General features: G+C 33.9%; 1 protein-coding gene across 5 annotated transcripts in view; it reads left to right on the top strand.

Moving 5' to 3' along the window:
• PPHLN1 (periphilin 1) overlaps positions 1–23,900 on the top strand; it is a 95,565-nt gene that overhangs the window by 55,626 nt on the left and 16,039 nt on the right. For all 5 annotated transcript variants that reach the window (XM_016201142.2, XM_016201145.2, XM_016201146.2 and 2 more), the window contains 2 exons: positions 3,657–3,776; positions 8,584–8,724. In XM_016201142.2, the coding sequence (XP_016056628.1) occupies positions 3,657–3,776; positions 8,584–8,724 (261 nt within the window). The remainder of the gene's footprint in view (positions 1–3,656; positions 3,777–8,583; positions 8,725–23,900) is intronic.

Below are 23,900 nucleotides of genomic sequence, written 5' to 3'. Positions count from 1 at the left end.
ACCTAGGATCCAGGAGATCGCTGTTTGATTCTTGGTCAGGGCACATGCCCAGGTCACAGGATCAGTCCCCAGTCGGGGGCATGCAGAAGGCAGCCAATCATGACTCTCATCACTGATGTTTCTATCTCTTGTTCTCCCTCTCCCTTCCTCTCTCTGAGATCAATAAAGATATAAAAAAATGAAAATAAAAATGCAGAATTTACAGAAACAGAGATGAGAAAGGTGATTACCAGGGGCTGGGGATAGTGGGTGGGGGAAAAGAAGAGATGTTGGTCAAAGGGTACTGAGTTCCAGCTATCAGATGAGTAAGTTCTGGGGATCTAATGTACAGCATAGTGATTATAGTTAATAATAATTATTATATACTTGAAAGTTGCTAAGAGATCTTAAATGTTCTCACCACAAAAAAGAAATGGTAATTATGTGAGGTGACGCAGGTGTTCGCTAACACTATGGTTGTAATTACCTTGCAATTTTAAAAAGTAGGTATATATCTTCATTTTATAGAAGAGACTCAGAAGTTAATTTTCTCAAGGACATATCTACTTTTCACTACATCTCCTCTTCCAAGTCTTACCTTTCCACCATCCCAAAATGTGTTGAAAAGATGATTCATAGCTCTGATCTTCAAAACTTAAAGTTTTTGAGGAGGTGTTCTATCTGTTCTCTACGGTTAGAGATTCTCTTCACCACCTCACACTCTTTTACTGTTCTTATATCTATTTTCTTCTTTCTTCATTTCTTTTTGTTTTTCTGTCCTTGGTACATTTGGCTTTTCAACAAGAGTAGGTATCACAAGAGTAGATATCATCTATGTTGCTGTTCAGGGGATGGCTCTTCTTTGCCACAAAGGAAAAGAAAAGAAAAAGGTGTCTTTGTGACAAGTTTCTTTAGAGCTTTCCCAGGAATCAGGATGCTAGAATTCGGTATATTAAATAGGAAAGATGGATTGGATTTTCTTTTTCTGTCTTACGTTGTCAAGGGTATTTTACCCCCCTGAAATACCGGCTTGTTTTTCTTGTCAGGTAGACATGAAAGAAGAGCAAATAGTACTTGCCCATCCAAGTCACTGTGAATATTTAAATAATGATATGTGAAATATTCATTTCCCCTGAACTATAATGCCATGTAAAGAAAGTTACAACATAAAATTTTGTGACATATGTTAAAATATATTTAGTGGGAAATAACAATGGATTTTAGATATTTTTGTCTGACAAGTTTACATAGATTATTTGCATTTTCGTCTTAAGGTGGAATCAGAATTTCAGAATTTTAGATCTACAATCATTTTATGTATTTGAAAAGTGCCCCCTCATGTTGTCTTTTGCCCAGAGTTACGTGGTAGCTGTGGCGAGCTTTATTGCCTAGATTTCCTGATCTGGTGGAGGACTTTTTCTTTTAAACATTGTGGCTGCCCTCGTATAGGAAGTCAAGGGCTGTTTTTCAGAATTTAATTTCTGCTTTTAGAAGTTAGTTTTAAATGAGAGTTTTTCAGATGTACAGATTTAATGACAGATGAGAAGAGAATTGAGTTATAGAAGATTTTGCTTCCTTTATTACTAGAGATAACTTACAGTGTTTGCTTTGTTTTTGCTATATAACTTTGTCTTCAGAACAGATACCCCAAAATAGTGAGGTATACTTTTTATTTGATATATTTGTGTGTGTTTTTAACTTTTTAAAAACCTTTTAAACTCTATTACTAAATAAAAATAAAGGTATTACTGATACATTTTTAACTTTATGTATGGGTAGGGCTTTGGACTTAGATTTAGGCTTCTTCAGTAGCTGTGGAATCACTCCACATAGATGCATTGTTATTATCTTCAGTAAACATTATGGATGGCAAGCCAGTAGTTTGGTGAATTGAATCCTATGGAAGGAGGTCAAGAGCTTTTTTGTTCTAGAAGACGTAGTTTTAAGTTTCAGCTCAGCATTTACTAGTAACTGTGGGAAATCACAGGTTTTTTTTTAACATTCAGTTCCTTGGCTACTAATGTTGAGGTAATCAAGTCTAGCCTCCTTCATGGAATACCATTTAATTAAAATACTTTTGGGGAGTTTGCATATACAAGCACTTTATAAGTGGTACTGTACCATAACCTAGGGATTACTGGCCCTGTGATCCAGAGGAGATATATTTGGGATCCAGTGATGTGACTTTAAAGAAGAGATGGGGACAAAATTAGAGGTGAAGGGCCTAATTGATGAAAATATATGCTGATGAAATTGAATGGAATCAGAGAATTATCATAAGGGCCTAAGGAAAGAATTTTTCTAATTTTTGCCTTACAACTTTTACATCTTATTATATAGCATAGGTCTGTTAAAAGTATTAGGAGAATCGTGTGATCTAGAAAAAAATTTTTATTTTCTTCATTTTTATATTTACCCCATGAACTGATCAATCTTCAAATATATTTTAGTTTTTATAACAGAATTATAGCAATAAATATGGAAAATAAGGAAAAACTAGAGTACCAAGCATTAGATGCTAGATGCTTTCAGGTCTCTTACCTTTCTTGACTCTCACAACTTCTTTGTAAAACAGTGAATATTGTTAATTAAATTTTTTTAAAAATTATAGTTAACATACAGTATTCTAGTAGTTTCAGGTATACAACATAGAGATTAGACATTTATATAACTTTTAAAGTGATCACCCCAATAAGTCTAGTAAAACAGTGAATATTATTTATCCCCATTTTCTAAATGAGGAAACCAAAATTCACAATGTCAGTTTTACATAAATTATATATAAAATCATTTATCTAGTTACAGACAAACCTAGGTCTCTCTGTAACTTCATATCCCATTTCTTGTTAAGTATATTATATATGTTTGAAGAATGTAATTGTAGTATCAAAAAATGAAATTTAAGCCCTTGCTGAACTGGCAACCTTTTGGAACATGGAACGATGCTCATCCAACTGTGGTGACCTTTTAGAGCATGGGACGATGCTCAACAGTTGGGCATCGTCCCATGCACCAAAAGGTCGCCAGTTCAGTTCCCCATCAGGCAGGGCACATGCTTGGGTTGGGGACTTGATCCCTAGTAGCATATAGGAGGCAGCCGTTGGATGTTTCTCTCACATCAGTGTTTCTCCTTTTCCCTTCCTCTATCTCAAAATCAATAAAAACATTTAAAAAAAGAATCTCTTTAAAAAAATGAAATTTAAGTTTATTGATTTTGTGTAAAGAGTAGGATTTATATAAATTATTACAACTTATAATAATAGCATACCTGGATTTTTCTATTGCATTAATTAGGAATTTACCTTGATAAGATTTTGCATTTTTTATTTCATTGAATATAATTAAAGAGCGAAAGTTGAAATCTATATGATGTTTTATGTGTTCTAAATACTATTAGTATATTAGTTCATTGTCAGTGTCTTTTGTTCCTTAGATGAATTTCTGAAGTTTTATGTAAATGGAATTAAAAGATCTAATCTATATGTCCCAGAGGAATTGCTATTTAAAGAAATTCAATGTTGAATATTTTTGGAAAAGCAAATAAAGAATCTACTTGTTCTCTATATGTATTTGAAGGCTCATATGATTTTAAGTGTAAGTGGGGTGTATTTCATGATGTATTTGAAGTTTAAAAGCCCTTGAGGGTTGTAACAGAACTGTTCTTTTGTTTTTATTAGGTGTTAGACAAACCCAGTAAGCTAACTCAAAAGGAACTTGCTGAGGCTGCAAGCAAGTGGGCTGCCGAAAAGCTCGAGAAGGCAGATGAAAGTAACTTACCTGAAATTTCTGAGTATGAGGTAAGGCATAATTTCTCCTTTATGTTTCACATTTGAGAGTTTAGTCTAGATTTTAAGTTATGGGCAGAAAATATTTGGTTCTAGAACTTTAAAATATATTTGGGGGAAATATTCTTATGGATTATTAAAATTTATCACATTCAGTAATTGTATGAATATGAGTGACTCTGAATTCAACAATTATACTATATCAGTGTCTCCAATAGTTTAGAAGCGTAAGGATAATATAAATATGGAATAAAAGGAAAATGCACTATTTATATGCTTCTTTTATGGACCTTGCTGTTAAAAGTATCTCTAGAATTCATGCTAAGCCACTAGTGATAAACCAGTGAATTCAGAACAGAAAACTAATTAGACCTTGGGTCTTGGGCTATATTTATGTTGCATGTTCTAGTGTATGCAAATTATATCATTAACATCCCAAGAAATGAAATTATGCATTGTTTGGGCTACCTGTGACCTTTGATGAATCTTGAGTACCAAAAGATGAGAGCATTTTTGGGTCTTTAGTATACTGTTTCTGAAATGTTTGTATTATACTTGAAAATGAACTAAAAAATTTATAACTTATAACATCTCTAATAGGGAAATATAGATATTTTATGGGCAAAATTAAGCTTTTAGAATCAGGATTTGGTGCTTGAGGAATTATTTTGGCATGACAGGCAGAGAATATAAGAATCTTTGTACCATGACAAATTATGTTTCTTTGGAGGAGATTTATGGCTTTTCAGTATGTTTTGGATGCCTTTCATGGAATATCCTTTGATAAAAGGGATCAAGCACTGGAATTCAATATACAATTTATATACCTATGTGCATCTTCATACACTGTGGAAAGATCCTTTCCAAAATAACTAATGTACACTGCTCCTAGAGAGGACAAACCAGTACAAACCAGACTTTGTCTGTACTTACGCAAATGGGGACTTTCTTTTTATGTCATTTAGATAACAATTATTCTTAATTAGGTCAAGGGTTTCTCATTATTGTAGCTGTAAAATAGATATTTATACATATTCTTGAATAAGTTGTTCAAAAACATCAAGCTGTCTGTCCCTCTTTGGTACCTTTCCGGTACTATTTAAATGCATGAACAATACAGTGATACATTTAACAGGGTCATTTTGCTTATTTTCTTTGCTAATTTAGAATAATGGTTTTTATATTAGTAATAGATATAAATGCTTCAAAATTGCTGTTTTGGAGAACTGATAATTTTTCTCAGAATACAAAGTCAAAAACCTCCAAAACACTACACTGTTGTTCATTAAATACTTTATCTCCAATTAGCAAGGCTTATTAAGATATATTTATTCTATCTTACTCATCTCCATCATTTTTTAATCTCTTAAATTAAAAATAAAATCTCACTATCTACCTTTCCCAGATTTTAAATATTCTACTTATTTTCCTTTATTATTGCTTGACTGGATCTTGATTCTGAATAGGCAGTTGCATTGGGTCTAGAAAGACTTTTTTTAAACCTCCTTATTTTTTTTCTAAAACATGCCCAGAATTTCCTAGATTTTGAATTAATGAGAAGTAAATAACCCTAAAAATCTATAAGGAATGTCATAGATCAAACATGAGCAAGGTGAGTGAGAGCTGGATTGAGATTACTTTAGTGTGTTTGTTGTTTTATATCATTAATATTGACAAGCAGCTTCAAGTTCATAGCATTGCCTAAAATGTTTTTCAAGTTAAAGTGATACTTTTTCAAGCAGTTGGGAATTTTTATTTTATACTCTGCTTTTTATTTAAATGTTTTATACTGTTTTTTGTTTAAAAACTTAATTCCACCATATCTTGTTAACGTTTTGCTCAGATAGTTAACATTTGTTCTTTTGTAGTTTTAAAGTAATTACTCATTTCAGTGATCCATGCTCTTTGAAATAGAGTATTTTGAGAATTTTGACCTCAGTTCCGTAAATTGTGGCTGATTTGAAAGAATAAGCTGGAAGGAGAAAAGGACTTTGATGCTCCGGAAGAATTTGATATAGTACTGTGTGTGTGTGTGTGTGTGTGTGTGTGCGCGCGCGTGTGCGCACACGCAGGCATGTGTACATACTTAAATTTGGTTGTGACAGTATTTTGTATTAACTATTTAAATAATGGTCTGTGTGCTTCAGAAACATTACATAGGTTCATTTTTATGAGTACAGAGAGATTAAATATTTAGGTTTCCAATTTATCTTCTCTTACTGCCAACCAATATAGTTTTAAGCAATTTGGTGGGGAGACCAGGTAGTTTATAGGTGAAGTCCAATGAAATTGAAGATACATTCAGTGATATACTTAAATATTCAGGAATGTTGTAGTTATTCCTCTGTTTAGTTTTATAATTTTACCTTTTGGCCACTAATAGAGAGTTTCCCAAGGTATTTGATGAAATAGTAATTCTAAAGGGTCTTAATGGCCTGGAGAGAAAAAAAAAGATTCTGTTAGCCAGTATGTTTGGGAATTGCTAGATTTAAAAGAGTTAGGTTGACTTTGATAATTCAGCACTTTTCAGAGCTTTTAATATGTTAATGTGCTCATTCCTGGTCTGTGAAAGGAGGATGAATAATAAAGTTTGCATAATTTATCAAACGTTTATAGAATTTTTTTCACAATGCATATTTTAGGGTTAGTGTTTTAAGGCACATGTTTTCAGAACATAATACTGTACTGGCTTTCTCATAGTTTACTTAAATTTACTACATATTCATTCTTCATCTGCTTGTGTCAAACACTGCATTAGAGACACCATCCTAGCCGCCAACCAGTTTACACTCAAGTTTTATAGAGATATAATTTACTGTCCTGAAATAAATGGCTAGGAGAGTTTTGCTTTTGGCTGTCAGAATGAAAAGCATATTATGTAAAGGCTATTAGAATGTCCCAGTAGAACAGGTGGTTTTTTGCTGTAGAAGAAAATTTAATTAAACATTTTTATTCAAATGTGAAAATGTGAATTATGTTTTTTTCACATATAAGGTGTCATTTTCTACTTCAATATCTTTGCTTATTCTGTCCCCCGTGAAGAATGCCCATCTTCATGGTCCTCATTCAGATTCATTCAGTGCAATCAGTAGCGTTTGAGAAAACAAGACTCAAGATCCTTCTTGATTCCATTTTCTTCCCCTTCCTATTGTAAAATTTTATGGCATTTGTGTTTCTCTGATGACCTTATGTTGCCTTTGTTAAAACAACTTTTTTTACTTGTCTAGTTCTATATATTGACTATATCTCAAGCACTTACCTCATTTTCTCTACAGTACCTTGGATAATATATATCTAATTAATTAAACTGAATTTAATTACTAATAAGCTTTCCCCTCAGTTTTATTGAGATATAATTGATATGCAGAACTATATAACTTTAAGATGTACAGCATGACTTGACATACATATATATGTATGCATATTGTGAAATGATTGCCACAATATGTTTAGTTAACATACATCATCTCATGTAGCTACCCCCTAAAAAGGAAAAAAAAAAGTTGTTTCCTTGTGATGAAAAGTCTTAGGATTTACTCTCTTAGCAACTTTCAGATATACCATACATACATCAATGTATACATTCTTAGTACTTATTTATCTTCTAACAAGGAGTTTGTACCGTTTGACCACCTTATCCAATTCTCCCTCACCACTCTCACTCCCACCCCTTGCCTCTAGTAACCACAAATCTGGTCTTTTTTTCTATGAGGTTCTTTTTCTTTCTTTTTGAGGATTCCATATAAAAGTACGATCATACAGTGTTTGCCTTTCTCTAACTTTGCTGTGTGAATGGGACATGTGCTAAATTTGGATAAATGCTGCCAGATTATTCTCTAGAGAAGCTGTGGCAGTATACAACACACTAGGGTTGGAATGCCACTGCTTTTACTGGTGAAAAAGTACCAGTAATCAGTATATGTCTTATGACTTCTCTAAACCTACTGCTATTTGCCTCAACTTCAATCACTAAGTTTTTTATAAACTTGTAAGAAGTACATGTTTCTTATTTCCTCCCTTACCTCCCATCCACCTAAAATATTCAACAGTAAAATACATGAGCTCAAACAGTTTACTCTAAGTTATTGCTTTCTGCGAGCTATATGAAGGCAAGAACTTTTGTCCCTTTTGTTCATTAGTATATCTGTTGTTCCTAGAGCAGAGGTTGGCATTTGTCATATAGTAAAGTTTTGTAAAAACTAATGAGTATAGTTAAAATAAAGTCTTTCCTCATTCATTTTTCTTTTTATCAAGTGTTTTTAGAAAATACAGTAATTGTCTGTAGGCTTTTTGTGGGATAATTTATTCATTAATGAATTGTTCTCAAATAGACGTGATCATTATTGCTTTTGGGAATTATTTCCTTTTTATTTGTTTCAGTAAATTCTTAGGCTATAGGAGCCAAGGTGGTAGTTTTAACTTCTGAAAATAGAGCTCTTTCCCATGTTCCTTTTAATATAATTGTTTATGTATACACACACCCCTTACTTCCAATTGGAATTTTTCTCGTCAATGTTTCTTAAATAGATTACTTATAGAATAGTTACAGGACAGAGCCTTCTAGCTCTGTCTTAGTATAGCATGAAATATAATTTTGGAATGAAATAAGCCTAGAGACTTTGTCTTACCTAAAATTTTAAAAATGATCATTTCCTCTTTAATTCTCCTTACATAATGCAATTGATGAAAGTGTTTTCTTAAGACAGGTTAAATTTAGCATGTTCTCTTGATACAATCTGCCAGTTAGTGCCTATAAAGTTATGTGAAATGCTATATGTCCTTTACGAACGCAATTAAAGATTTCTAATTCCTCTTAAAGGCTGGATCTACAGCAACATTGTTCATTGACCAGCCAGAAGAACCTGAGTCAAATGCAACAGACGGCATAGAATTATATGAAGACAGTCAGCTAAACAGTCGCTCCAAAGCAATAGCATCAAAAACCAAAGAGATTGAACAGGTGAGAATCCAGTCTTCTTACAGTATATAATCTTTTGTTCCTGTCACTTTGCACTTGGTATTTACAGTAGTTATTGAATAGATATATTTTATTTTGTCTTTTTCCACTTGTGACTCTGAAATTAATTTAAAAAATTATAAAAATTGTTTGGTTTCACAGTAATTTTGAAATCAAAATTGGTTCCTGAGCCCTATTTACTTGTTTGGTTCCTGAGCCCTATTTACTTGTTTGTTTTTTTAAATAAAAAGCAAGCTTCTGCCTGGCTGTGTGTGGCTTAGTGGTTGAGTATCGACCCAGGAACCAAGAGATCACTGGTTCAATTCCCAGTTAGGGCGCATACCCAGGTTGCGGGCTCTGTCCCCAGTAGGGACCCTAACTGGAGTATATGATTGCAGAGAATCTTAGTTTGTTGTTTAGTACCAATCATTGTCAACCATTCTTAAACGTTGTATTAGTAGATACATTGTATCTACTAATAAAATCAAAATCAATACAATTGCAGAGATATGCCTGAAAATATTTTTTAAATGCATTATTCATGGTATTCCTCAAATCACAGAAAATTATCATTTGTGTGGGAAAAAGTCTTCTTATTTGGTGGATAATAACTAAAAAAAAGAACAAGTACTCTGAAGGCAAATTTATTTTTGAAACCTCTGGCTATTTTAGAAAGAATACTATTCTAACATAATGCTATTTTATGGAAATGCTGATATTTCTGCCTATAAGTATGTCTCTGTTGAAATAAGGGTTGATTATATATTTATCTGATAATTTATAATTAAAATGTAGATGGGAATCATTTTAGATCCAGAGATGGTGCCAATCAGATGTTCTAAAACGTGTAAACATGGAGAGTATTAAGAGACACTTGATCAAGAGGGTTATTTTTTTTATTCTTTCTTTTAACTTAAAGGACTCAGATCAAATGTACATTTATTTTAGTAAAGACATTTTTTTTTTTTCTTTAGAGAGAGAGGAAGGGAGAGGGAGAGACAGAAACAGCTATTGGTTGCCTCCCATATACACCCCAGACTTGCCCTTACTGGGATCAAACTGGAGACCCTTCAGTGCACAGGATGACACTCTAACAAACTGAGCCACACCGGCCAGGGCTAGTAAAGATATTTTTTTATAGCCACTCATATCTATGCCAGTCTTGTTGTATTGAATAAATTTTATTTCTTAGCCATCTAGGAACCCCTTTACTTACTCTAGTTAGCTAAGAAAAATCAAGTTAATTTACAAGTCATTTTGTTGCTTGTCTACATCATTAGTCTTATGGTTATCTAGATCAATCTACTTAATATATAATTTTTTATTTTAATTTGAATTCTACACTTTCACCATTTTTGTGACCATTTGGGCTGCATTTAATTATAGGTTTTTAGGTGTTTTAGTTTTTTTAACCTCTTCTTAAGGACATGGAGGTTTTATGTTAAAATTTTTTTTAAAACTCAAATATACCATTGCTGTCATCAGTCAGTAATTAATTAGTGTTTATTGAGCTAATGAGTTGTACAGAAAATGTTTTCTTCAGCAAATAAGATGTGATATTTAATCAGTGTTCCTCCTGTGGCCCTCTTTCAGTGTATAGTTTCAATCACCATCTAAACAGCTGATAGTTCCCAGCGCTCTCCCTAGCTTTTGCTCATTCTCTCTCAATATATAATAGGATATATATTTTTTTACTTTTAAAAGAAAAAGGCTAGAAGAATGATCAAATGTACCATCTTCCTGAAATGGTAACTAGATTTGGGGACATGGAAAAGAATTAGCTTTTAACGTGTGATGGATTAAAATGAAATTAAAGTAGTCGCAACTCTGTTGTTGTATATGCATGATCTAAGCATTTCATACTACCCTTACATAATAGAAACATTCTTTGTTTTTCTTTTTTTATCAGAGCAAGTAATAAACTTCTTAAAACTGCAGCCCTCACTACTATCTTGTCTAGACATCAAGTCTACCCTACTTTATTTAACAGCCCATTACTACCAACCACTTGCTCAGGCTTTACATATATAGATTTAGTAAAATATACTCACATAAGTTTTACCTCTGAAAAAGTCTCATTCCCAAAACACATAGGAAATATATCATTTATTTTGGCCAAATTTCAAAGTTTTTGAATGTTATAATTTGTCACTCAGATTCTGTCATGCTCTTACTACAGAAGCTTGTTGCTGAAGTACAAGTGTAAAGTTTTCATTTTAAGGGCGTTTCACCTGAAAACTGTACCATAAAGCAATTTGTAGCATATTTGAAATGTCAAATCCAAGCATCTCAATCTTTAAAGATAAGTTGTTTTATACCTGATATAAACCTATAAATATGAAAATCGATGACTCTGTTAAGATTATATGTTTACATAAAATATAAAATTTGACAGTACAGGTAACAAGCCTAATCAGAACCATACTTAAAATGCTACAAGTATTGGAAGAGATGAGGCCATCTTGGACCTTATTCCCAGGGATGTCATTACTTTAAACAAAAAGTACCCAGCTATAAAGCAGTCCTGGCACAGGTGTTTCCCATCGCATAAGCTGAAGTATGACCTTCCTTCTCTCACCTCTCCTCTTCCTCCACTGTCTACCAGTGTTAGGTAAGGATTTTCTCTAACAGTTTCAAATTACTATCCTTTGCTATTCAGTTCCCCTTTTGTAAGATGACAATTTTATTTAGTCTGAACACTTTGCATCAAGGACATTTCTAAACACTGTAGCGTGGCAGAGTCAACACTGGATGCCTCCAGTTAGTGTTTTAACCTCTCAGAGCCCCTTCCCTCCTTTGTTAATGGGATTAATTGCACATTCTCCCTCAGAATTATCAATTTTATGTGAATGCCCTTGTATGTTGAAAATCACTATCGAAGGGGTTATGGCAGTGTTAAATATTACTTTTGGAATATTGACTACTTTGAGATTACTTCTTAGGAATATTTTATAGCAAGTTTCTTACATAGGTTTAATGGTGAGAGGCTGTTTTCTCCTCAGTGTCAGGGTTGGGGCTGTTTACCTCTTGTCCTTTTACTTCTGTTCTTGTTTTTTCCTTTTTCCCCTTCATTTGTTCAAAATGAAATATAAACATAATTTTATGATGAAATATTTTGTTTATTTTGGGGGACTTTGTAATTTTGCTTTTACATTTTCCATTTGGCTTGTTTTTTATCTCACTGGTCCTGATCTATATTTCTAGACATAAGAAGTACTATAAATAGTTTCCTTTGCCTTAGAATTCCCTGTTCTTTCTTCCCGTTCCTAAAACAGATTGTTCTCATATTTTCTCTGTCATTTCTCATCCCTTGTTTTTTAGATGTAATCCTACCTATAACATCTGCTGTCTTACCTTTTTTCTTCTTACCTGATCTCAGAGAGAGAAAGGGAGGGAGAGACTGAAAAAGAAAAACATCAATGTGAGAGAGAAACATAATTCTGTGGCCACCTTTACACACCCTGACCAGGGATCAGACCCTCAACCTAGGTATGTGCCCTGACTAGGAATTGAACTCGCAACCTTTTGGCATGTGGGACAATGCTACAACCAACTTAGCCACCAGGCCAGAGCTGGATATCCTTTTTTGTAAAATTACCTGTTCAGTTTCTTGCCCATTTTCCTATTGAGTTGTCCTTTTTAAAAATTTGATTTGTAGAAGTTCTTGATATATTCTGAATACAAGCCCTTTTTAGTTATATGTTTTACAGATAACCTATTATTTTATGGCTTGCTTTTTTATTCTTTTGATATCTTTGTAGGAATAAAAATTCTTATTTTTAATGTAGTTCAGACTTTTCAGTCTTTTTCTTTATTATTTGTCTCCTATTTAAGATATATTTTTAAACCTTCTGGAAGATTTTTGTTTTGTCTTTCACATTGAGTTACAGTCCTTCTGAAAATGATTTTGTGTATAGTGTGTATTAAATATAGCAGGGATCAAGTTTCATTTTTTTCCATGTGGACATCCTTTTGACCCTGAACCATTTGTTGTAAAGACCATGAATTCCCCACTGCTCAGCACTGACACCTGTATAACAAATCAGGTGTTCTTATATATGTGAATGTGTTAGTTTTGGCATATCTTTTTTGTCACCTTACTTTTAGCCTATCTATATTCTTGTACTTAAGGGATTTTTCTTGTAAGCAGCATAAAGTTGAATTGTTTTTTCATCCATTTTGATAAAATATGTCTTTTACTTGAAGCGTTTGGTCCATTTACACTTAATGCAATTACTGATATATTTATGTTTTTCCTATTCTGTAGTCCTTTTTTGCTCCTTTTTCCTTTTTTGAATTTTAAAAATTATTATTTGTTTTCATACAGCCACATTTTGTTGGTAGTTATACATTTTTTAAAGCCATGCATCTTTGACTTATTAATTATATTAATTAATTAATATAAATTAGTATTTTTACCTGATGATTAATGCAGGCACCTTAGAGCAGTTTTTTTGGAGAGAGAAAGAGACATGATTTGTTGTTTCACTTATTTATGCATTCATTGGTTGCTTCTTGTATGTGCCTTGACCGAGGATTGAACCCACACCCCAACCTTGGTATATTGGGATGGCGCTCTAATCAACCGCGCTACCTAGCCAGGGCTACACCTGAGAGCATTTTAACTCCATTGAACATCCTCTTGATTGATCCATTACTGTATATGTTTTCCTTTCATGTATATTTAAAACCCCACAAGATAACAGTATTTTTTATTCAGTTAATATTTATTTAGGTTTATTTAAATATTTGCCCTGTTATTTTCTTTGCTTCTTATGTCTCTAACTTCCATCGAAGATCATTTTCATCTCCCTAAGAACAATGACTAGACTCCACACTATGGAGTTTCATATAGCCAAAAGAAGGATTTATAGAGAATTGCCACAATGCTGCTACATTATTTTAGTAGTTAGAACAAGTAGTTTAGGAATTTTGGAGTTAAGAGGATTTGACTTGAATCCCAGTTCAGCCACTTACTGTGTGTTTTTGGGAAAGTCACTTTCCGAGCTGTGCTTTGCTCACTACTCTTAATGGGGATAGTAATATTACCCACTTCATAATAATGTTAGAATTAAATGGGAATGTATATTTAAGTTGCCTAGGATATTGTCGGTAATCAAAATGGCTGCTATTACTGTTTTGTATTTTTTTTCATGGTAGATGAAAGGTATTTAAGTCTTGTGTACTTACAAGGTTTTTGTTAGCTAGCTTGGAATCCCAGCTTAGAAAAATAAGGCCCAAACTCCAACCAGTAACTTAAAAGTCACACTAAAAAATAATCTGTTCCTTTGGTAATCCTTGTGTTTTGAATTAATCTTTGTGAATAGATTGAAATTATAATTGGTGTGATTAAAACCAAGAGGGAAAAAAATGACTCCTCCTGTTACTTTCATCTAGTGATCCCCTCTTTACTAGAAGTGAAAGGTAAAAGGCAAAGTAAATTTTAAATAACTGAAATGTGTAGGATGATGATAATATAGTGCTATATTGTTCCCTCCATTTATTTGTGATGGTCATGATTGTATTGAGGCTAGTAGGACTTGATTTTTTAAAAAAATATTTTTTTATTGATTTCAGAGAGAGGAAGGGAGAGAGAGAAACATCAATGATGAGAGAATCATTGATCAGCTGCCTCCTGCACACCCCCTGCTGGGAATCCAGCCCACAACCCGGGCATGTGCCCTGATGGGGTATCCAACTCTGACTTCCTGGTTCATAAGTAGATGCTCAACCGCTAAGCCACGCTCGCCGGGCAAGGACTTGATTTTTGTTCATATACCTTTTAAAAATTAGTTTGCTTGGGAAAGGCTTTTAAAATATATAACAACAATGTTATATTTTGGGTAGGGCTTTTGCCTTTTATTTATTATTTTATCCATATAATCCCCATGTTAGATTGATAGGAAATCTTTTATTTCAGGATAAATTTGAAATAATCATTTATGGTATGTGAATTCAAGTTACAAAGGTTTTAAAACATTTTTACATTTAAATTTTTAAAATTCCATGTCTACAAATATGGTGGTCACCTGTTGCCCATTAAACCACTTCTTTATGTCAATTTTTCCCCCAAACTTTTTCCTAAACATATACACTCCATTGTCTTTTGCTGTATATAGACTGTATTGAATTGAAAGTAAATAAATTTTAAATTTAAAATAACCTCTCCATTGCCCCTTCACAGCTTGTCATAAAGATCCAAGTTTTTACACCAACAATAATTTTAACATCAATCTCAATATATATTTTAGTTATATGTGGTAAATTTATGAGAAATCCTCTCAATCTTGTGGACTCTAAAGACCATAAAAATCAATAAATTCAATCAAATAAATTCAATAAATTTATTTATTGAATTGATATTTCTATCTTTAGGCTATTTCTAACTTTGAAGATTATCTCTTTTCATTAGCTTTATTGGTATAGACACACACGTACATACACACACTTCTTTTGAAGGTCCTCAATTATAATTCTTGCCCAGGAACTTTGACAGTTTTATACTGCATTGATTTCTAATTTATGGTTTGCATTGTTCTGCCCTGAAATTTTTTTCTATTATTAGCATCTTTCATTGGCACTGTTTGAGGAGAGCTAAGGAGAAAAGCTGCTTGTGCTTATTTCAACAACTATTATGCTGCATGTGTTTTTCATCATCCCTTTATTAATTATACCTACAGTCCAGAAGTTACAGGTCAGATGGGTCAGGTGAGGTCTTAGTAAAGGAAGAAGCAGAACCATTCATTTGGTTGCAAAAATACAGCCAGATTTTTATGGTCTTTAGAGTCTACAAGATTGAGAGGATTTCTCATAAATTTACCACATATAACTAAAATATATATTGAGATTGATGTTAAAATTATTGTTGGTGTAAAAACTTGGATCTTTATGACAAGCTGTGAAGGGGCAATGGAGAGGTTATTTTAAATTTAAATTTTATTTACTTTTAATGTGCAGTTTCACCATAATGTGTAGATATTGATTTTTTGTTAAATTTATTTTAGCCCGGCCGGGCATGGCTCAGCGGTTGAGCGTCAAACTGGGATCCAGGCGATCGGGGTTCGATTCCCGGTCAGGGCACATGCCCAGGTTATGGGCTTGATCAGTGACTCTCTCATCATTGATGTTTCTATCTCTCTCTCTCCCTCTCCTTTCCTTTCTCTGAAATCAATAAAGATATATTTTAAAAAATAATAAATTTATTTTAAAACAATCTATCTGCTTAAATAAGTTATGCTTTCTGAGAATTTACAGTTTTCATTAGAGCTAGGAAATTATAAAGTGTTATTTCTTTGAATTTTGATTATTCCCTATTTTAATTTTATGTACTCTTGTTCAACATAGGTAGTTTTTTTTCATTTCTCTTAAACTTTATTCTTTCATCTTTACTACTTTTTATCTGAAATTATGAGTATTTTGTTCAGAACTCTAAGTGTTCTTTCAGTTGTCTTTAATTTGCTGTTTAACCTATCCATTGAGTTCTTCATTTCAGTTGTATTTTCCATTTTTAAAAGTTCCGTTTGTAAAAATTGGACAAATTGGTTTTCTTTGTAAATCTGCCTAGAATTAGGTTTATTGCTCATGTTTTCATTCTCTCATTTCTTTAAATATCTTATTTTCTATAACCAATAATTTTAATATCAAAATTCTCAGGGCTTTAATCCAACTGCTGTTTCTGCTGACTCTTGCTCACAGTAGCATGTTCCCTCATATAATATGTATTTTGGAGTTGTGAGCTTATATTTAGAACTTAAAATGTATATGAAGGTAGAGGATGTGCTTATGAATTCTTAGAGGAAACTATGTCCATCACCAGGAGCCCAGATCAAGGCAGAGAAGTTTCCCTGTCATTTTCTTTTACTGACAGGTGATTTTTGTTTTTTTGGCTTTTTTCCTGATTCATCTTTTCACAAAAATGTTAGCTTTATGCGGAGGCCTCAGATCCAATTGTATCTTGAATGGGCTAGAGGTCATGTCTCTCATTCTCCACCAGGCTCTGAGTTCTAGGTTCTTTGGGGCAGCAATGGCCCATGATATTAGCTTATCTCACTGGTTTCTTTCTGCTGCTGCTTCATTTATGACTGCTGACAATTCCTCTTACTTTAAGAGCTTAGTTATGCTTTTAAAAGAATGTATTTCTGAGTTTTTTGTGGCAGGAGAGTTTTCTGGGAAATAACTGTACTATTTTGCCCTGTCTTCATTTTACGTGTTTAAAAAGCTCAGTTGACCTGTTCAAGTTTATACTAGAAATAGTAGAAAATTGACTACTCCTTACTTATTATATTAGGCGTATTTGCCTTGAAACAGAGATTTTTAAAAATCAGTTTTAGTTAGAACCAAAGAGGCTTCAGTTTGGAAGTGACATTTACTTGGACCCTTAAAATTCAGGCAGGCATCTCCTAGGTAGACATAGGAGATAAAAAGGTTGTAGTGAGTGACATGAACATAAGATTGAAAATAGGGAACCATTGGGAATAATGAGCAATTACAAGTACTTTAGTTTGGGTAAAACCATATCTTCCATGGGTATTTTTTAATCTCTACCCCATATGCTCATTCCCCTACCCTACTCCTCAGTCACAACATTTATCACTATGACTTAATAGAGTAGACGTTGATAGTCTTATTTGTTGTGGTATAATAGAAGGATCTTGAGTAGTGTTGAGTAATGGGCTCAGGGACTTTGTCTTGATTTAGTAGAAAGGCTTTGGAAATACTCTGTTTTAACTTCAACTGGTATACTGCAGCTCAGTGCTGTCGTTAATCATCCAGATTAGTGCAGACCCCACAAGTTAAAGGGCATGGTCCCTGACAAGGCTGCCTTTACTTCAGACGTCTGCTGCACTCTGGGAGTCCCCAGGCCACTTGCACTTTGACCACCTGGCTACAAATTTTGGGGTTCCCATGATCCCCATCAGGTCTGATAATATGCTTGAACAACTGACAGAACTCAGGAAAGTGCTATACTTAAGATTACAGTTTTATTGTAAAGGATACAAATCAGGAAGGAAATGTTTCAACCCCAACTGGTACGTGGCAATTCAGTTCTGGCATTAACTGGAGTTAGTGAATGCAAATCCTACAAGTTAAAGGGCACAGTCCCCACGTAGTAAATGAGAAACTAAGGTAGTGTGAGAAAAGGGTGTGATTATAGACTGTAATTTACAGAAAGTTGTTGGTAGAGAAAAGATAGTAGAGAGCAAGCCCAAGATAGTTTTCTATGGATATGTGGATTTTCTATGGATATGTGGATTAGAGCCACATTGTTGAAAAATTTAAATGCTAAATTAGAAGAGAGTGAATTGTGTTAACAGGCAGTATGGTTTGTGGATGAATTTCAAATACATGAGAATTAGGATCAGGATGTTTTTTAAAGATCAGTTTGGTTGTACAAAATGTTTGGCTGCTCTTCAGATGAAGGATGAGAGCCTGAAATAGGTTGATGGAATCAGAAATTGCGAACAAGTACATGGGAGTGTGTGGCAGAAGAATAAATACAACCCAGTGACCTATTTACTTGTTTTGACGACTTGTGAAAGGGTAAGGGTAATTTGACAGAGACTAAAGATAAAAAACAGATGGAATAATTGATGAAGCCAGAAGGGCTATCGGTGGTACAGATAGAGGGAATAACCTTGAAAATTTAGAGAAGTCTTTTTTTGGGACTAGGACAAAGTAGAATAAAGTGACAGAACTTTCGAGGTGGAGAAATGATAAGTTTAGGAGAGAGGCAATTTTGCTAAAAGTAAGAGGAAATGGGATAGGGAGGGGAGAGTCCTATCAGCAGTTAGAGTTCCTGAATTGGGCGTGGAAAGGGCTTAGAACACCCCATAGGTGTATATTGATATGGAAGTCAACAGGAGAGATTAAAGATTAAGGAGGTCATGGTGGATCAAATAATTGCAGTTTTGGATGTTTTCCAGCAATTCACAGCAGCATCCATTGAGTAAAAGTAGAAAAGGCAAACCAGACTGTTTATCCATAGTGAGCCAAGGAAGAGCACCTCAAATGTTACTGAAGCAGCAGAAAATGCTCACCAGTAAGATGAGAAGGTGATGACTTTATTGGGGAAAAATTAACGATGCAAACTTACTCTCTTTTGTCTTTAATTCAGGTACTTATGTGCCAGGAAGTTTGACTAGGTCTATTGACTAGGTCTATTTTTGAGCAGCTACATACTGTGCAGTTCAGAATTAAAGAGGCAAGTGAAAAAAATTAAACTTATATCCATCACTCAGCATAGCTGTTGATCATGATGCATTGGGGGTTGGGGAAGGGGGCTCTAGTTTTTAGTGTTTTTGAGATGTCTTTCTAAAAAAAAGCACTAAGGCAGGAAATGGCCAATATATTTTAGGATTTTCCACTTTAAAAGGAACAAGCAATAGTATTTTTAAACAAAGTTTAGATTTCAGTGCTCTAGAATGCTTTGAATCTAGATCTTCCTATCCAAATGGAATGTTGCTATGGTTATTTCCTGACTTTCAAACCTGTTAAATATAATGGTTTCTCTGCTTGAAACCCTCCAGTGGCTTCCCATTATATTTAGAATAAAAATCCCTAGTTTTTTACTGTTGCTGTAGAGATCTGCTGGTCCTGTCTACCACCTCTCCCTCCAGTTATCTTTCATAGTACTTATAGTACCCTCATGGTTCACTGTGCTGCAGTCAGACTGGCCTCTCAGTAGGACATGCTTCCCCCCTTCTTGGTGACCTCTGTCGATGCTGTTACTTCTGCCTAGAATGCTCTCTGGCTTCTCACCTCTCAGACCCCTGCTTGAATGTTCCCCTGAAACATTTCCATATCCCCCTTAACCAATCCAAGTAGTTCCTCCATCACTGAACCTACTTTATTTCTTTTGTAACACTTATCACAGTTACACATGTTTATGTGTTTTCGTACATTTTATTGTTAACTTTCCACAAAAAAAGAGAAAGCTTCCTGAGGATAGGGACTATATTGTTTACCATTTGTGCAGGGCTGGCTCATAGTAGGTCCCCAAATATTTGTTGACTAGTACACCCTCAAATGTTTGTTAAGTGAATGGTTTCTGAATATTAAGTACTTTATGTTTCTTCTATCACATAATCCTCACAAAAGCCCTGTGAGCTAAGATACTGTTACAATTCCCACATTGGAAATAAGGCAACTGGGACTTACAGAATTATGTAATGTGCCCAGGGTCACACAGTAGCCCAGGCCTAGGGGCTCCATTACCATAAAATCTAGAATCTCCATCACTCTGCCCACTCTGCCATATTCTCCTTTCACCCCATTAATAATTTAAGTCCTTTCATACGTATTTTAAACAGACAAAATAAAATTGGACATTTAAAATGTTTATGGACCGACCTTCCTATAGTAGTTGTGTCTCTGGGAAATTTTTTAAAAAGGATTGAAGGCAAAGAATGTTTTTCTGCAGTTTTGAAGGTTGAATTATATTAAATTACATTTTCTTGTTAAGTATTAATGAGAAATTATTTCTTTTGTAGAAACAAAATAAAAAATTATGTAAACCTATGGTAATTTTTTACATTTTCTCCTTCCTTTTTTTTCTTTTTTTAAGCCTCACCTGAGGTATTTTTTCCATTGCTTTTCAGAGAGAGTGGGAGAGAGGGAAGGAGGGAGGGGGAGAGAGAGAGGGAAAGGGGGAGAGAAATGTCAACATGAGAGACACATCAGTTGGTTGCTTCCCATACGTGCCCCTACTGAAGTCGGGGATCGAGCCTGCAACTGAGGTACGTGCCCTTGGCTGGAATCGAACCTGGGACCCTTCAGACTGCAGGCTGACGGTCTAACTGCTGAGCAAAAACAGCCAGGGCTCTCCTTTCTTTTTTGACATACCTCTGGATATGAGTGGCTCATTCCTCAAGGTCATAAGAAGTTGAATTTTATTGTGCAAAGGACTTTAGTTTGTAGCTTTTACTGTATAATTATATCCATATGTAATTTGAAGAGTAAGAAAATGTAGTTTAATCTGACTTCTATGTAGGTAGTTTTGAGTGTGTTCAGTATGTGAGGAGAGTGCTATATTCTTTTTTTTAACTGAAATACAGGATATTATAGTCAAAATTCGGCTTTTTTTTTAATCCTCACCCAAGGATATGTTTATAGATTTTAGAGAGAGGGGAAGTGGGGCAAGGAAAGAGAGAGAAACATGGATGTGAGAAAGAACATCGATTGGTTGCCTTCCACACGTGCCCTGACCGGGGATCGAACCCGCAACCTTTTAATACATGGGACGACACTCCAACCAACTGAGCCACACTGGCCAGGGCTAAAATTTGACTTTTACAGTTGTATTTTGGTTACAGTTCTAATTTAATATGGCTTCTTTTGTCTCTAAAACTGAAATAACTTAAATGCCATTAAAGAAATAGAGTACAGAATCCAGTTGCTACACAATTGATCTCCATGGGATAAATACTGGCTCGAATCACTGGGGATGATTCAGTGTTTGAGGAAAATTTTTGCAGCTTTCCTGTCACACCTACACAATGGAGACAGAGGCAGAACTGGAAATTTTCCTCTTGTTTTATATGTAATATTATTCACATTTTAATTCTTTCATCTTAGTGTGCAGTTGTTTTGATTTCTTAAATAGTGTCTTCTTGAATGGTACAATTTCTGGATGAGTTTTGTTTTGAGTTTTGGGTTTTCTTGTTTTGTATGTGTGGTTTGTTTCTGTTTTTTTGCAAAAGACAATATATATTTTTTTGACATTTTAAGACTTGTCTCTTTGTATAATAGTCTTCAAAAAAATTTTTTCCTCCCTTGGTGTTCAGTTTTAGTAATGAAAACTCTGTGAATGTACAGTGAGGTAAGGTAATTCTAATTGAATTTTATTCTCTTCCTACACTGTGATTATCTTCCAGGGGGAAAAACTGTAGACCAGATCTTTTTGACTCTGGTTAGAAGATTTGATTCCCACAGAATAATAGAATTTTGTCAATCTGTGCAGCAGGAATTGGGTGTTTTAACCAAGATGTGGTCTGTGTATTGGATTGAGGATCACTTTACACAGTCTATAGAAAAAACATTTTGCTAAGCAAACCTTCAGCAAGATTCTGTGTATAATTTTATACAAGAAAGTCTTATTTGTCAAAAGCAATTCTGAGCCAAGGTCTTTCCATTTTGAATAAAAGTTGAGGTGACTGTACATTTAGAAATAATAAAATTATAATACTTTTCAAGGTACTGTGTTTTAAGGCTTTTCATTATTTTGAAATGACTATAACATAAACTTTCTTCCCTACTTGATTTGAGAACATTACTTTGTTATAGTTCACTTCCTTGTAATGCTAAATCAAGTAAAAACTTAATTATGATCTTTACTTGATAAAGGAACAATATTTATTGACAGCCCCTGTGAACAGATTTATTTACTAATCTCAGAGAATTTACATATGGGATCAATTGGATAGGATGGCCAAAATTGTCTAATTAAAGTTTGAGCCAAGGCCAGGATATATGATTTTAAGCTTTTAAGTTAATCAGAGATAATTAAAGATCCATTTTGTTCCCAGCCTTATACTTAATGGGAGACAGTTACAAAGGAAGCAAAAGAAATTGTATTTGCCCTCAATATAATGAAAGAGGTAGACAGAAAGAAACATACATTTCTTAAGTATTTTGAGTAACCTGGAAAAATTGATCTGGAAAAAGTTTATGCAAGATATCTTGAACAAAATTCTGAAGCAGTTGAAGTAGTAGAAAAGCAGCTAAGGGGATTCAAATGACATACGAGAACAGGAAAAATGCAAAAAAATACATGATGGATGGCATTTTGGTGGGTGATAAGAATATTTTAGTAGCTCAGATTTTGTTGAAGAATTTAATTGTGTCAGATGTTGGAAGCCAGAGCAGCAGTGTTCTCTGAGAAGGGTTTTTCCATCTTTAGGATGATGGCATCTGTGAATAGGAAAGTTTAGAATATAAAGACTAGAAGCTAAACAATTAGGAACAGGGTTGTATTGTTAGTTCCACACTGGTATTGTGACTATAGAAATAGCAATAAGGAGGTGTACAGCAGAGTCAGATTTCAGCCCTGTGATACCTCTGAAAGCATGTAAATAGTCCCTTTAAAAGTAGAATAATTTAGTAATTAATTTTTTACAAATGATTTCATGACTGCCCAGGAAATAAGTCCTAGTCATAAATATTAATTCCTGGACTTTTAAACACTATAACAATGAAGCACACTGAACTCTCAGAGAATGAAGCCACATTTTGATATTTCTGCTTTTTTATGACATAGACACTGAAAATATATATGAGGAGAGGAATGGTTTAATGCATTTTTCCAGGATGTGTTTGTATGAAAAAATTCTGCCTATGTTGTATCTATGTGAGCACATGGTAATTTTGCACGAAGTAAGGTTAAAGGGGAAGCCACAGTCTACTGTTTCTTTTGGCTCTTGTAGTAAGGTGGTCAGCCTTTTGACCCTTACTTTATCTGAACCAATTCAATGTCCAGTGCTGCTAATCCAAACAAAGATTTTTTTCCTGGTTTTCTCTGTTATTCTTACCTAAAATATACCAATCATTCTGGTCTTAGTGATTTTGTCAACAAAAAAGTTAGCAATTTAGAAGTACTTTTAAACCAATAAGCCAAATTTTAAAACACCATTTTAATGAATGTACTACCTATTGAACATACCTATGGTAAGTTTCATTAGACCTTCAGGATTCTCTAGAATTCATAGTTATATAATTTTTTGCCTTCATAATTCAAATAAATAGAAATACTTAGTTGTATTAGTAATACCAGCTTACCCAAAATTATCTGCAAACATTACCAAAAAATTTAATTTGACTGGATTCCTGCCTCAAGTCCTTAGCTGTAGGAAATTCCGTCTTCAAAAAGGCTTTTTGAGGACCAGATTTAGATCTTCACTTACTAAAATTTAATACAGTCCTTAGTGATCAACATCTGGTGCTTATCTTGGGAATAAAATGGAAGTAGCAGCATAACTGACGGATGGAATGATGACAGCATGTGATTCTAGCGTGTGTCTGTTCACTTGTGTGCACAGTATTGTTACAAGTATTTCTCTGATTCTTGGAAGGAACTTCAGTATCATTTGAGATGACATTAATATTAATAGTTTTATTTGTAATGTTAAGTGGACAGATCAAGATTCATTTAGATCATATACCAATTACTCTACATATTTTGCTAT

This window comes from Miniopterus natalensis, chromosome 2, assembly GCF_054644295.1.
Source record: "Miniopterus natalensis isolate mMinNat1 chromosome 2, mMinNat1.hap1, whole genome shotgun sequence".
NCBI classification, from domain to species: Eukaryota; Metazoa; Chordata; class Mammalia; order Chiroptera; family Miniopteridae; genus Miniopterus; species Miniopterus natalensis.
This window is presented reverse-complemented; position numbering and strand designations above follow the sequence as displayed.